This window comes from Ranitomeya imitator, chromosome 8, assembly GCF_032444005.1.
Source record: "Ranitomeya imitator isolate aRanImi1 chromosome 8, aRanImi1.pri, whole genome shotgun sequence".
Taxonomy (NCBI): Eukaryota; Metazoa; Chordata; class Amphibia; order Anura; family Dendrobatidae; genus Ranitomeya; species Ranitomeya imitator.
In genome coordinates, this window is record NC_091289.1 from 105,411,829 (window position 1) to 105,428,010 (window position 16,182).

Sequence of the window (16,182 nt, forward strand, 5' to 3'; positions counted from 1 at the left end):
ACTGCAGGAATCTTTATATTTTCTACTTGTTTATTGGCGATTCCTATATAGAGCCAATGCATTTCACAGTATCGCACAGAAATTGTCACCATTTTCGTTCCCCCTTTTCCCAAGGGGCCACGTAATCTACTTTTTCCCCTCATGTACACACACTTACTTAACCCAAATACGCCAATTATTCTTTGAGCATCATTGGGATGGAAGGAGAAGCGTTTGCTTGTTTATTTGATTTCAGAATCTTCTCGTTAATCCCAAAAACTTGTGGAATTCATATATGTCAGTGAAAGTTATAGAGTTATATAGATAATAATATAATAAATGAAGCCTACTTCAATGTATCTTTCATATTTAACTGTGTACATAATGCGATAAGAGTCGTTGTATCTAAGTCAGTACAGTGACCATCCATCCATTGTCAGTTCTCTCAGCTCTAGAATCCCCAAATGCTGACACTGCACTTAAACCCACAACCATTGGCCTGGCATATAGGGTGGCATCCTAATACTGCTTGCAATGTTCTGACCTACTCAAACTATAAAACGTTGTCTGGTTTATGTTTAAGACTGGCATTCTATTAAACAATGTTCAGGCGTCAACAATTTTAGGTGAAAGAATTCAGAATTAAAATTTTGCCTCTCAGTAATGAAATAGTAACTAAGGAGCCTCTCACCTCAGATAAAGCTATTTACCTGCAGATATAGGGTTAATCTGTCAGTAAATAGCATTACAATGCTGCCTGATTGCCTTTCTGAAAGTCAGTAAAATATGAATTTATAATCTCCTGGCTGCCGCCGGCTTTCAGTCATGGGCACATGTACAGAGCGGCTACAGTCACCGCTTACAGCACTGCTCACTACACTGCAAGCTGCCGATGTAAGCATGCACCAGCACTTTGACAGCTCTGTCTGCACAGATCCATTATAGAGCCAACTGTAATTCAAAGTGCTAGGGCTTGCTTACAGCTGCCTCCCACAGAATAGTGAGCGGTGTTCTGAGCGTTGACTATAATCTCTCTGCGCACATCCCCATGACTGAAAGCTGGCGACAGCCAAGTGGGAATAAGTTAATTTTCTCCTGGTAGCTGCATTTTTAGTAAAACAGCAGGGCAGCATTGTGACACAACAAGCAGATTAACCCTATATGTTCAGTTAAAGAGCTTTTTCTGTGGTGCCAGAATTGCTTTAAGACAAATTACAAGTGAATTAAAGGGAATATTTCACTTTTTTTTATTAATTAGAATCAGTTACTCAAAAATATACTTTTTTTTATAATATGTTTTTACTTTCAGAATGTAAATTTTTTTTTATTTCATTTTTTTTGTCACATAACCTTGGGCATCTAATGAAAGCTATTACGAGCATTTATAGAAATTGTTTACAGCAGCCGCATGGGCAGGAGCCTGCAGTTTGGAGATTTTTGTTAACTTTTATTGCAGAGTGTTATGGTCCGGCTTTGTAACCTGTGCAGACAGGGTTCAGGATACCCAGAGGAGCAGGAGGTAAGCTGATACTTTGATATAACTCGTCAACATAGAAATTGCAATACCAAGAAGTAAAGAATCATGGAATTTTGGAGATCAGAGGGTGGCAGGCATGTTAATCTAAAATTAAGTGATCTGATTTAAAAGTATGATTAACATAAAAACTTGATTTATATATTTTGTCTTCATAACAAATTGTAAAACAGTGTATACCTCCGTTGTCTTCATCTGGATTGTCTGGATCATCCTTATTTTTCTTTTGATTTTTCCTTGAAAGTTTTTTGGTCGTTTTACTCCCCTTTACACTTGATGAAGAGGATGTTGAAGAGAATGAGGAGGAAGACACATTTTCTTCAGATTCTGAAAGCAACATTTAGCAGCTATCTTTGAGTCTTGAACATTCATATATGTGTTCTGTATACATGCAATGCAGATTAGTTTCTTATTTTGTTTTCTATATTTTTCAGGTGGTAAAAAATGACAAGTGCAAAGCGCATCAGGAAATGCTTGCGTTTTTTTTCTTAAACATTTTTTGCGCTTTTTTTCTGAGGCATTTCCTGAAGTAGTTTGTAAGCATTTTTTTTTTTTTGCTGTTTTTTTTTGCTTTTTGGGAGTGATTTGTGGACAGGTTTTTAAGGTTCAGTGAGCAATGAATAAAATGCTTTGCATTTTTGCAGGCAGAAACGCTCAGAAAATGCTTCATAATCCACCCTGGTGTATTCTGTCCTTTTTTTTCCTTCCCTTTCAATTCTATTGTAAAATATGAAGCATGTATCATGTATCAATGCCAGAAGACTGGTCCACAGTTTTCTTTTAATCACTTGCCATTTTTGGAAATCTGATGTAGTTATAAGATGCTAAAAATCCTGAATGCATGAACCTTAAATCTTTTTACATTGAAATTAATAGGAAGTTTCTTTGGAGTGATTTCTGAACACTGTTTCAGGAGATCTTTCTAGCAGACCCACTCCAAAACTACCTGAAATAAAGCATTGTGTGAATATACCCTTATACTACAGAAGTGCTCAGCCCAACTCCATATTCAAAATTGAAAGTCTATGGAGTCGGTCATTAGTCCCAGAGAGGAACTCTCAGCTGAGCCCTGAACTCTCTTACTCCTTTCTTTTACTGATCAGTGGAGGTCTCCACACACAGTGCGTCACTAGTCAAAGTTTCTGGCATGTGTCCATGACTTGTCTGAAATTTTGCAAAAGTGTAGCAACTCATTTAAGGAACAATGAACCTAGAGGTGAATTAAATGTTTTGTAATATTTATTATAGAATGACTTATTAACTTATGGAAGGGGTAATAAATAAATCTGCCTAGAACCAAAACTGTTTTCTTATCATTTCATTTTGAAGCATAGAGGCTCCTCATTATAATATTAAGTAATCTTTGGAAACATACTACCTTCAATTTCTTCTTCTGACTCAACAACTTGCTTCTTCTTCTTTTTAGGCTTTTTTGGTGACTTTTTTGGTGGTCGTTTTTTGTCTTTAGGCTTCTGGTTTGGATCTAAAATATATCAAATTTATGCAAAAAAACAATATTTAAAATGTAGTCTATATATTCTGTAGTTCAGGGCTGTTGGTGCAGTGCGACAGACAGGCAGGGACTGCAGAAAGTTCAACGTAAGCAGTGTCTTTATTGGCAGACTCAAATACAGGAGTGATATCCTCCGGATCGCAGCCAGGTTTCCATACACAGTAGTCCGTGTTCACAGATAATGACACAGCCGTGTCTCTTGGGTGCATCAGCTGCCTTGGAGCCCCTGGCTCTGTGTTAGTTCCACACAGACCTGGGTTGCAAGAGCCTGCTGCTCTGCAGCTTGCAAACTCCAAAACTGACACACCCCAGGCAAAACTGACAGATTTATAATGGAATCGTGGTCATAGAGCCACTTTCAAAACCCGGAGTTGAGAGAGAGATTCACCCCACTACCAAACCTGAAAATTTCTCTAAAAATAAAAACCCTTAACGGATTTCCTAAAAAGTCACTACTTGGACTCAATCCTTTCTTTCTTTTATTTTGCCTTGTGACTCCCAGGTGTCCTGCCGTGAATACAAGGCACTCCAGCGGGATTACTAAGACTCCATCTGCATCCTAGGGACACATTTAGACCCTCGCATATGATCCCCCTCACTGCCTCACATATCTCCGTCTCTGTTCAAACTTGGGGCTTTGAATACTTGTCACCATACAGGATGCCCATGACAGGGCATCCGCATTCCCTTGCACCTTCCCTGCACGATGTTCCACGGTGAAATTAAAATTTTGTAGAGAAAGGAACCATCTTGTGACCCAAGTATTCCTCTCCTTGGCATTTCTCATTCAGACCAAGGGTGAATGATCTGTCACCAAGTGAAATGGTCGACCTAGCAAATAATAGCATAGGGACTCCAAGGCCCACTTAATGGCCAGGCACTCCTTCTCCTCTGTGCTATAATTTTTCTTGACCGGGGTGAGTTTCCTACTTAGGTAGGTGACAGGATGTTCCTCTCCTTTCACCTCCTGTGACAGGACCACTCCTAGGCCAACGTTGGAGACATCCATCTGCACGACAAAGAGTTTCTTGAAGTTGGGGCTAATGAGGACGGGCTGGCCGCACAGTGCCAACTTCATGGATTAGTACGCGTCCAATGCCTGAGGGTTCCACTGGACCATGACCGATTTCCTTGCTTTTAGGAGATTGGTTAGGGGTGTTGTTCTCCCAGAGAAATTAGATATAAACCTTTGGTAATACCCGATGATGCTGAGAAACACTCTCACCTGTTTGGTGGTAACATGTCGGGGCCAGTTCTGTATGGTCTTCATTTTTATTTATTTGGTGTTTGATAACACCATGGCCAATCACATACCCTAAGTACCAGGCTTCCTCAAGCCCTCTCGCACATTTCTTGGGATTCGCCGTCAAGCTCGTGGCTCTGAGCGAATCTACTACCGCTTGTATCTGGGACAAGTGGGTATGTCAATCAGTACTAAAGATGATGATGTCATCCAAGTATGCTGATGCATACTTCTGATGGGGTGCTTGCACTATGTTCATCAGTGTCTGGAATGTGGCTGCTGCCCCATGTAGTCCAAAGGGCAATACAACATAGTGGTACAGACCCTTTGGTGTTATGAAGGCGGTCTTTTCTTTTGCCGACTCCGTAAAAGGCAACTGGCAATAACCCTTGATCAGATTGAGCTGGGTAAAGTCCTGGGCCTGCCCCAGTCGCTTGATCAGCTTGTCCACCTGGGGCATTGAATGATCTGTCTGGCTTCAGGATCAGTACAATGGGGCTAGCCCATTCACCCTGGGACTCCTCAATTACTCCTAACTGGAGCATTTGTCTTATCTCACTTGCGATGGATTGTCTACGGGCCTCGGGCACACAGTACGGTTTCATTTGTACTGTTACATGAGGCTCGATGACAATGTCAGCTGAATGACAGAGGTACAGCCGGGTAGTTCCGAGAATACATCCGTATTCTCTTGTACTAATTTCCGCACCTCTCGATGCTGCTGTTTCGAGAGAGTGTCGCCTATCTTTACCGCTCTCTCGACCTCCATCCAGGCTGATATCTGAGGGTCCCCAGATGATACATCTGGAGTCAGATCCATAAGCATACACTCCTGGTCCTTCCACGCTTTTAACAGATTGACATGATACAACTGTTTGGGTTTTCTTTTCCCAGGCTGGTAAACTCAGTTCTTCACTTCCCCAACATATGGCCCTTGACACTTGGCCATAAGCTTTCTTTTGGTGGTGGGTACTAAAGACTAAAACCTGATCTCCTGCTTTAAAGGAGTATACTGTGGACTTTTTGTTATATACGTGGCTCTACGCTGCTTGGGTATCCACCCAATGCTCTTTTACTATAGGCATGACCGCTGCGATCCAGTCCTGCATATTGGCTACGTCCTCAATTACACTCTTATGTGGTGTAGGTTCCTGCTCCCACGTTTCTTTGGCTACATCCAACAGACCACTAGGATGCCTGCCATACAGTAGCTCAAAGGGTGAAAATCCTGTGGAAGACTGTGGAACCTTGCGAATGGCGAACATCAAGTAGGGTAACAACATGCCAGAAACCCTTCCATCCTTGGAAACTACCCTTTTCAACATGGATTTGAGGGTTTTGCTGAAGCGCTCAACTAAGCCATCGGTGTGGGGGTGATACGCCAATGTGCGTAACTGCTTTATTTTGAGAAGCCCGCAAAGTTCCTTAGTCACCTTGGACATAAAATAAAGTCCCCTGATCAGTAAGGATCTCCTTCGGTAGCCCAAGGTGACAGAACATAGCAAAAAATGCCCAGGCAAAAAGCATAGCTGAAGTGTGCCGAAGTGGAATGGCCTCCGGGTATTGATTGGCATAGTCTACAATCACTAATATGCGTTGGTGACCCCAGGCGGATTTTACTATCGGCCCTACCAGATCTATCGCAATCCGCTCAAAAGGTACCTCTATAATGGGTAGAGGTACAAACGGATGTCGGTAGCTTGCGGTGGGTGAGGTTAATTGGCACTCAGGACATGTTTCACAATACCTCTGTACCTTAGCGTAGACCCCAGGCCAAAAAAACGCTGTATTATGCACTCCTGTGGTTTTTTTAGCCCCAAAGTGCCCTCCCAGCATGTGGGTGTGTTCCAATTCGAGCACCGCCTGATGGTAGGATTGGGGCACTACCAGCTGCTCTACTACCTTGTCCCAGATTTTATCCACCCTATAGAGTATCTCATGGTTGACCGCCATGCATGGAAACATTGTCTAAGCACCTGGCTGTTGAGTCACCCCAGTTACCTTGATTACTCTATCCTGTGCCTGGGTCAGTATGGGATCCTGTAGCTGGGTTGTCCCAAAAGTTCACCGGGGCACTTCCAGCTCGAGAATTGTTAGGGGTCTTATCGACCTCTCCTGCCATCACCTCTAGGGGAACCTATTGGGTTCACACTCTTTCCCTATGGGGGTGAACTCTACGACAGGAATCCCTGTGTCGGGATCTTCAGGCACTGCTCCCAGAAAAATATTTGCCTGGGGAGGGTTCATTTTATTTTTCCACAGAGACCAAAAAAGGGGCATATCCCTTCCCAGGACAGCCCTGTAAGGAAGGGTCTTCATTACCGCCTCACATATTTAATCTCCCCGCACGGCGTACCAATTATACCTCTACTGTCGGATACTTGCAGAGTTCATCATGTATACACACGACACCCATAACGTTCCCAGTGGGTTCTAAGCCCGAGATTAATGATCCATGCACAAGTGTCACTAGGCTCCCTGAGTCCAGAAGGGCCTCGGCCTGGTGTCAGTTGAAGCGCACCAGGCACAGGTGTGGTTCACCCAACGGGACGAACGGATTAGTGTGAAGACAGCCTAGGTGCACAGTGACATGCTGAGCTGACCTGCAGTCCATGGGTTCAGCTGTCAGTGGGCAGTTGGCAGCCACATGTCCTGGCCCCTGGCACCACCAACACCTAATAGCTGCACACGATGGGATCACGGGACCAGTTTAGGGGTAACGGGTCTCTTGTCACTCTCACTCCAGGGTACCCCATCAGCACGCTCTTGGTCCTGATTGTCCCCAGCAGAGGGTCGTGGACCTTTCTCAGGCTAATGGGCTGGCAGGGCCTGACGTGATAACTGTATAAAGTCCTGAGTGACCATATACTGCTCAATCAGGCTGACAACCTGGTCTAGGGTGCCACGATCCCCTTGGCCCACCCAACACTGAATAGCGGCTGGCAGAATTCTTACTAGCCGCTCAACCACCACCCTCTCTACCATCTGGATAGGGTTTAAGATCTCAGGCTGAAGCCATTTCTTTACCAGCTGTAGTAAGTCATATGCCTGAGATCTGGCAGGGCGAGTTTCCACAAATGACCACTGGAACACCCGTTGAGCCCGTACATACATATTAACCTCCAGTCAGGCAAGGATCTCCCCTTTCAGTTTCGGGCATTGTCCCAACTGAGGTCCAAGTAGGCCTTCTAGGCATCTCCCATCAGGAAGGGGGCCACCACTTCAGCCCATTGGGAAAGCGGCAAGCTCTCTCGCTCTGCTGTGCACTCGAACATTAAGGAAAGCCTCCATATCATCATCAGGAATTCATCTTTCTCATTGCTGACCGGACTTTGTATAGGGCCTCAGAATGGATCAGGGTCATGGGTGAGGTGCCTCTCCCAGGGCCGCAATCTTTTGCAGGATCAAATTGTTGGTCAGCATGGTGGCTTAGTAGTTAGCACTGCAGCCTTGCAGCGCTGGAGTCCTGGGTTCAAATCCCACCAAGGACAACATCTGCAAAGAGTTTGTATGTTCTCTCCGTGTTTGCGTGGGTTTCCTCCGGGTACTCCCACACTCCAAAGACATATTGATAGGGAATTTAGATTGTGAGCCCCATTGGGGACAGCGATGATAATGTCTGTAAAGCGCTGCATAATATGTTAGCTCTATATAAAAATAAAGATTATTATTATTATTGGTCTGTTGCTGCTGCTGGTACAACTCCTGTTGCTGCTGCTGACTAGGGACCAATTGCTTCAACAGCTCCTCCATTTGTCGGCAGCCTTCGGCTGCAGTGTTGTAGGCCTAATAACCGTGACATGCAGCGGACTTTGGGTATGTCTCAGTTCACACTGCCAAAATTCTCCACCATATGTAGTGCAGTGGGACCACAGAAAGTTCAGCATAAACAGTGTCTTTATTGGCAGACTCACATGCAGGAGTGGTATCCTCCAGGTCAGAGCCGGATTTCCATATACACAGTTCGTGTTCACAACCCGTTGCTGTGGACAATGACACAGCTGTGTCTCTTGGGTGCATCAGCCGCCTTGAAGCCCCTGGCTCTGTGTTAGCTCCACACAGACCTGGGTTACACAGATCCTGCTGCTCTGCATCTTGCAAACTCCAAAGTTGACACACACAAGGCAAAACCGACAGATTTTAAATGGAATCGTGGCCATACAGCCACTTCCAAAACCCGGAGTGAAGAGAGGGATTCGTCCCACTATCAAACCTGCAAATCCCTCTAAAAATAAAAGCCCTTACCGGGTTTCCTAAAAATCTGATTGAGTCACTACTTGGGCCAAATCCTTTCTTTCTTTTATTTTGCCTTGTGAATCACAGGCATACTGCTGTGAACACATTGCACTCCAGTGGGTTTAATAAGACTCTGTCCGCATCCTGGGGGACACATATCGACCCTCGCATATGATCCCCCTTACTGCCTCACAATTCATTGAGCAAAACACCAAGATTACATTGTTCCCATACCAGTATGGGCATAGATATTACATATTACATAATTGTATACATTTTTATTGTTGATAAAAGTCACTAACTTATTCATACACAACTGTCTATTAATTCCCAAGCAACAGATATGCAGTTTGTAGAGTTACCTGGCTAAAAAAAATGTAGCTGCTCATTGTGTATTGGTCACATCACTATTTGCTTTCTAGATGCTTAGATAGGTATTACACATGCATCCTAGAATTTAATTTACACACACCCTTCTACATATTTACCTTATCTTCTTCCAAGTTATTTTGTTCTAAAAATGCTAGAGATGTACAAGGATTTGAGTTAATCTTAACATGATATTTGGGCACAGAGATCTAAGTCAGACTCAACATGACTCAAATCTATGTTCTTTGGGGCTGACTGTGTGCACCCAAACATGCCCAATTTAGAAAATACCTTCTACTTCGTCTTCATATTCTACTACAATCTTCTTTTTCTTCTTTCTTGGTTTTTTAGTTGATGAGTACTTTTGATCATTTTTGTTCTTTTTTGGGAATTTTTTTTTAGGACGTCGAGATGGTGGTTTTCCCTCGTAGGGATCTAGATTAAAGTGAATACACTTGTTTATTTGTAGAATCAACATGACTGAACATAAGCAGTCAACCATGCTGAAACCAGATGTGAATGTTCAATGTTTCAAACATATCAACTAATCGTAAAAATAACCCTCATCATCATCAACATTATCAACATTATATTCTGGATGAATCTGGTTAAACAATTTTAAACTTTGCAGAAAACCTAAGAGAGGTTAGCAGTGTGATATCCCTTATGCCCAGCATTCCCAAAGCAAGGGAGAGAACTTTTTATGTAAATCCAAATTTGATCAATTAAATCAATTTAAAGACATCAAGGTTAAGTTCTCACAATGAGTTTTCATGAGTTTTTGATGCTGTGTTTTTTCACCACTTAAAAAAGCTGGGTCTTACAGTTCCAGCAAAGTGGATGAGATTTATTCAAATCTCATGTCCACTTTGCTTTTTTACATAGCATAACCTGAACTGCAGTGATTGTTTGACGTAAACAACATGTAATTTCTTTTACAGCGACACTGAGTTTTATGTACAGATTTTCCACATAGAATTGCTTTAGATGCAGGAAATCCACCCAGAATATGGCATATACGTTTTTAGTTTTTAGAAACAAAGACTGTAGAGTCGAAAGCACAGTAGAAACACATATAAAGGAAGGCTCTAAAAATGCAATGTAAAAAAGTAATGAATTCTACCTAATAGGTGCAGAAAGGCTGCAGAAACTATATAGCATCAATAACTCATCAAATACTCATTGTGGGAGTATAGATTAAAGGGGGTTTTATCCAACCTCCAGTGAAAGGAATGCTTAGAAAAGAATAAAAGGAAGACATACCTGCACCTGAAGTCTACCCTCTACTCCTGCACACCTGATGCAACTGTCTCCCCAGACCACAAGAGATGACATCCAAACCCCAGTCACCTGATCCTGCAGACAATAAATGGGCATGATGTCCTCTCTTTTGGTCGGACATATTCCCTGAATAAGTATGCCCCTTTTTTTCTTATCTTTTCTATACATTCCTTCCCACTGCTAACTTTTAAAGAAAACTGGTAAACCAATTTAATGGATTTAAAAAAAATACTAAAAACAGAGCAACATGATCAGTTTCTGGTCAGAAATATCATTTTCTGTGTTCCAATTCTGTAATTTTTAATTGTACTGGCATCTAAATAGGCAAACTTCCAGGTTCTGGAGATATTACAATGGCTACCATCTAAGTACCCATCGAACATCATCATTCTTAAAAGTACCGGCATCATAACCATCATCATCATCATCATCTTCTACATTCATTAATTTTCTATATTTCTTCCTTCCTGTCCTCCCAGGAATCTTTTTTTCTATTTTGTTTTTGGTGACTGCAGTGATGATGTTAGACTGTTCTGTGAAGGGTCTATAAGAATAAATTATTTAACCCATGTTCACATTATGTTTATTTGTTGTTGCATTTTTTTTTAACAAATGCATTGAATTGTATTTCTAAATTATTCACATACTTGTTAACCATGGGTGTAAAATCTTTCCAAGCTCCAATAAATAATGCCATGAATGTCAGTTTTTGAACCAGTGAAGCATGTACTGTAACTTTTAGCCTTCACATGGCTAAGGCACTACTACTAAACTATGCTAGGTATGACTTGTATGAATATCTGTTACATTTCTCAATTAAAAAGTGAAAAAGTTTTGGAAGTCCGTTCAAAGAAGTGATCCGTTCTTTCCCTAAGCCTCCAAAATTTTAATAGGTGTAAAAAATTGTGTTGTGATTTTGATAAACCTAGAGCATAAACATCAGTATATACCGAGCAGTATCCACTCTTGACTACAAATCAAGAGATCTGATCATCTTTGCTATCATTTATTTTTTTAAGTTAAATTTGATGCAGCCAAGCCCATAATCTTGGTAAATCCACATCATGCCACACATTATTTTGAATCACCAAGGTAACCAGGGAAAACAACTTTTTACATTTGCACAATAAAGAAAGTCAATCTGTGAGTCCATCTTGCTGAAATTCACATGCTGATGACATTATAATGGTTGTGGTTTGTTACTACCATTAAATCACATCACTGAGGAGTACCTTCTGTATCCTCTCCTGGACTTAAGCTATTTTTCTTCGTCTTCGGTCTTCTTGGGCTCCGTTTAGTTGTTTTTTTAGAAGGTTGAGCAACTTTTGGAGTTGCATTTGGAGGGTCTATAAAGTAAAGGTATACATATACACATATAAATATTACCCAAGACAAAAAAATGAATCACAGAGCAAAATGAGATAGATATAATCACTTTAATAATGAATAATTTAAGAAAAAATAATCATTAAAATACATACAAAAATGACAGGGATAGTGACACCTAAGTGCCACGTCCGGCAGGGTTGAAATACAAATGCAAAGACAAAAATATCAGATATTGTCCCAACAGTATTAAAAAAATCCTCGAAATGCTAATGCAGAGATGGCTGAACAGTAGCTAGTTAAATGGCAAGCTTTAAAGCTGGATGATGGCTAACACAAACATTCAAGTGCAATGAAGGGTAATACAAGTGAAAACGTGAAAGCCCAATCAATACAAAATAGTAAAGGGAGCCACAGCCAATTAGACCAATTCCTATACAAAATCCATTGTTCCAGATTTCCACCTCGAACACAGACATATGCATACCAAATAGGTAGAGAGGAAGGGACAGTAATTTCATAATGACGACAGTACCAACCTATAAGCCCCCCGAAGAAGCATTATAGCGAAACGCGAGTCAGGGCCTTTTTTCCACGTCCGGCTTATAGGTTGGTACTGTTGTCATTATTAAATTACTGTCCCTTCCTCTCTACCTATTTGGTATGCATATGTCTTTGTGTTAGAGGTGGAAATCTGGAGCAATAGTTTTGTATAGGAATTGGTCATATTGGCTGTGGCTCCTTTTACTATATGGTATTGATTGGGCTTTCACTTATTCACTTGTATTACCCTTCATTGCACTTGCATATTTGTGTGAGCCATCATCCAGCTTTAAACCTTGCCATTTAACTAGCTACTGTCCAGCCATCTCTGCATTAGCATTTAGAGGATTTTTTTTAATACTGTTGGGACAATTTCTGATATTTTTGTCTTTGCATTTGTATTTCAACCCTGCCGGACGTGGCACTTAGGTGTCACTATCCCTGTTATTTTTGTATGTATTTTAATGATTATTTTTTCTTAGATATAATCACTTTAATAATGAATAATTGATCTCATTTTGCTCTGTGATTCATTTTTTTGTTTTGGGTATTATCGCATATTTTTTGTGATAGAGCAATTAATTTTACGTTTTTTTCTTGGTATATACACATATAAAGCCTAGCCTTACTTTTCATTGTTTGGGGCAGATATGTGAGAAATATTGATATACTAGAACGTTTTCTTGCATTAAGGTAAGTTGACGTAAACTTAAACTGTATAACCATAAATATGATATAAGCCTTAAAGAATCACTTCCATCAAAATATTCATCCTCCTAATTTGTTGGAGTCATCATATTATACAGCACTGCACACTTACAATTGCTCATTTTGTCTTTCTACGCAGTTAATTCTTCTCTTTTCCATTAGATCTATGACGTCACAGGATTTAAAACAGATTAACTGAATTGTTGTAAGCTCTATGTAGAAACGGAAGTCACTTTTCCCTGCAAAAGTCATCATTAGAACTACAATGCTACAACGCTTCAAATTCCCAGGCATGGGGGAGGAGTGGAGCAGCTGGGTCAGGAGCTGAAAAGGAGGATGACTCATGCAGGAAAAAGAGACAAGAGATTTTACATAGAGCTTTGAAGAATTCAACTAGTCTGCTTTTAATCACGTGATGTCATAGATCTAATTGAAAACTGAAGAACTAGCTGGGTATAAGGACAAAATGAGCACTTGTAAGTACACAGTACTATTTAATATGATGACTGCAATTTATTAAGATGATAAACATTTTGATGGGAGGAGTGCATATTTAAAGAGCATCTGTCATGGGAGAACAGCTTTACTACGTCATCAAATAATGACAATTAAAGATTTTAATGACATTCAATGTAGCAGTATCAAAACACTGCAGTTTCATATAAATATAAACCCAGTGGATTGCAAAATTATTCACTCCCTTATCATTTTACCCATTTTGTTACATTACAACTACTATTTTTATAACCCAATTTATGTGTGATGCATCAGCATCCAATAGTCTAAGTTGGTGAAGTGACGTGAGAAAAATATAGACATATATTACATTTATGTGATTAAATAACTAAAAATTGGCATGTGCATATGTATTCACCCCTTTCGCTATGAAGCCCCTAAAAATTTCTGGTGCAAGCAATTACCTTCATACGTTGCATGCTTAGTGAAAGGACGTTTACCTGTGTGCAATCTGTCACATCGTCTGTCAGTACATACACTTTACCTTTTCTGAAAGGTCATAGAACCTGCAACACCATTAAGCAAGGGCACCACTAACCAAGCAACATAAAGTTCAAGGAGATCTCCAAAGAAGTCATGGACAAAGTTGGTGAGAAGAATAAGTCAGGGTTGAGTTACAAAAAAAATCCTAATCTCTGATGATCCCCCAGAGCAACATCAAATCCATTATCATCAAATGGAAAGAACATGATAACACAACAAACTTGCCAAGAGTGAGCTGCCCACCCAAACTCTCAGCCTGGGCAAGGAGGGCATTAATCAGAGAGGCAGCGCAGAAACCAAACAGTAACACTGAAGGAGCTGCAGAGTTCCCAAACAGAGACTTGTGTGTCTGTCCATATGACCACAATAAGCCATACACTACATAGAGATGGCCTTTATGGAAGAGTGGGGAAAAAAATCCTTTACTTACACACAAAAATTGAGTTTGTCAAAAAACATGTGGGAGACTCCCCAAATGTATGGACAGATTTGCTATGGGAAGATGAGACCAAAATTTAACTTTTTGGCCACCAAGTTAAATGCTATGTCTAGTTCCAAACTAACACAACGCGTCACCTCAAGAACACCATCCCCACAGTGAAACATGGTGGTGGCAGCATCAAGCGGTTGGGATGCTTTTGGCAGCAGGGACAGGTAAAATGGTCCAAGTCGTGAGGAAAATGGATGGTGCAAAATATAGGGATATTCGAAAGCAAAACCTTTTTCAGTGTGTCAGTGATTTCAGACTGGGGAAAGAGGTTCACCTTCCAACAAGACCATGACCCAAAGCATACTGCTAAAGCAACACTTGAGTGGATTAAGGGGAAGCACATAAATGTTTTGGATTGGCCTAGTCAAAGCCCAGACCATAATACAATTGAGAATCTGTTGTCCGACTTTAAAATTGCTGTTCAACAGAGGAAATCATCTAACTTGAAGGAGCTGTAGCAGTTTTGCCTTGAGTAATGGGCAAAAATCCCAGTAGCAAAATGTAGAAAACTCATACAGACTTATTCAAAGTGACTTGCAGCTGTAATTGCTGCAGAAGGAGGCTCTACAAAGTACTGACTTTAGGGGGTGAATAGTTATACACACTGAAGTTTTACGTTATTTTGTCCTATTTGTTGTTTGCTTCACGATTAAAATAAAACTAAACAGTTGTAGTGATGTTCTTTACATGAACTGATGCAAAAAACAGTGAAATTCCAGGTTGTGAGGTAGGAATACAGAAAAAAATACCAAGGAGGGGGCAAATGATTTCACAAGTCACTGTAAAAAGAAAACTTATGTGTGAATAACAAATATATGAAGTTGAAATCCAGAAATAGCACACATGCAAATATTTGTCTGCTCATGACAGGTATAAATTTCATTTTCTAACTTTCAGACAGCCCAGAAAGTGACAAATTAAGAGGCACATGGCCTTTAAACCCTTTACAACATCCGCTGTACATGAACGGTGGTGCGGGAGATGCGTTCCCATAAACTGCCATGCATGCATGACATGATGATTGTGGGGGCTCGCTCATCATGCCGGCGAGATCAAAAGTGGGTGTCAGTGCGAAGTTTCACCCCTCTGATGGCGCTGTCCATAGTAACAGCGACATCAATCGGCATCACAGAGGGAGGGAACTCCCTCTCTGTTCCGATTGATAGAATATGATTGCGATCGCGTTGTGCCGATGGTCTCCATGGTGACCCCAGGCCAGGAGCTGACATGCCTCCTCTCTGTCTGCGATGCAATGAGCTAATTCTCTACAATGAAAAAGCATTGCAAAGTATTAGATCAGTGAACAAAAAAAAAACAGAAAATATACTAATACAATAAATACATATATTTATACAGTATATAAAACAAAATAAACTAATAAAGTAAACATATTTGGTATCGCTGCATCCTGAATGAATTGATCTGTAACACTGTCCCACTAGCTAACCCGTAAACACCGTAAAAAATGGTGAAAAACTATGCTTTTTCATTATACCTCTGATCAAAAAGTGGAATAAGATGTGAATAAAAAGTCTAATGTAAATAAAAATGGTATAGTTGAAAATGTCATCTTGTCCCGCAAAATCATGCCACCATACAGCTGTATCAGCAGAAAAATTAAAAAAGCTATGGCTCTCAGAGTAGAGGGAAGCAAAAACTATTTTTTTCTCCAAAAGATGTTTTTTATTGTGTAAAAGTGACAAAATATAAAAAGATATATAAATGTGGTATCTCTATAATCATACTGACCTGAAAAGCAAAGCTGGCTTTTTATTTTTGCCCCTTGGTGAACGGCATTAAAAAAAAATAAAACTATTCCTGAATTGCTATTTTTTGCTCATTCTGCCTCCCAAAAATCAGAATAGAAAGCAATCAAAAAATGTCATTTGTGAAAATGGTACCAATAAAAGCATCAACTCGTCCCACAAAAAACAAGCCTCACATGACTCTGTGGGCATAAA

At 40.6% G+C, this 16,182-nt stretch overlaps 1 protein-coding gene across 10 annotated transcripts in view; it reads right to left on the reverse strand.

Moving 5' to 3' along the window:
- Positions 1–16,182, reverse strand: part of PRG4 (proteoglycan 4) — a 166,051-nt gene that overhangs the window by 95,347 nt on the left and 54,522 nt on the right. For all 10 annotated transcript variants that reach the window (XM_069737250.1, XM_069737246.1, XM_069737253.1 and 7 more), the window contains 4 exons: positions 11,388–11,501; positions 9,166–9,309; positions 2,892–2,996; positions 1,694–1,840 (listed from right to left, as the gene is read on the reverse strand). In XM_069737250.1, the coding sequence (XP_069593351.1) occupies positions 1,694–1,840; positions 2,892–2,996; positions 9,166–9,309; positions 11,388–11,501 (510 nt within the window). The remainder of the gene's footprint in view (positions 1–1,693; positions 1,841–2,891; positions 2,997–9,165; positions 9,310–11,387; positions 11,502–16,182) is intronic.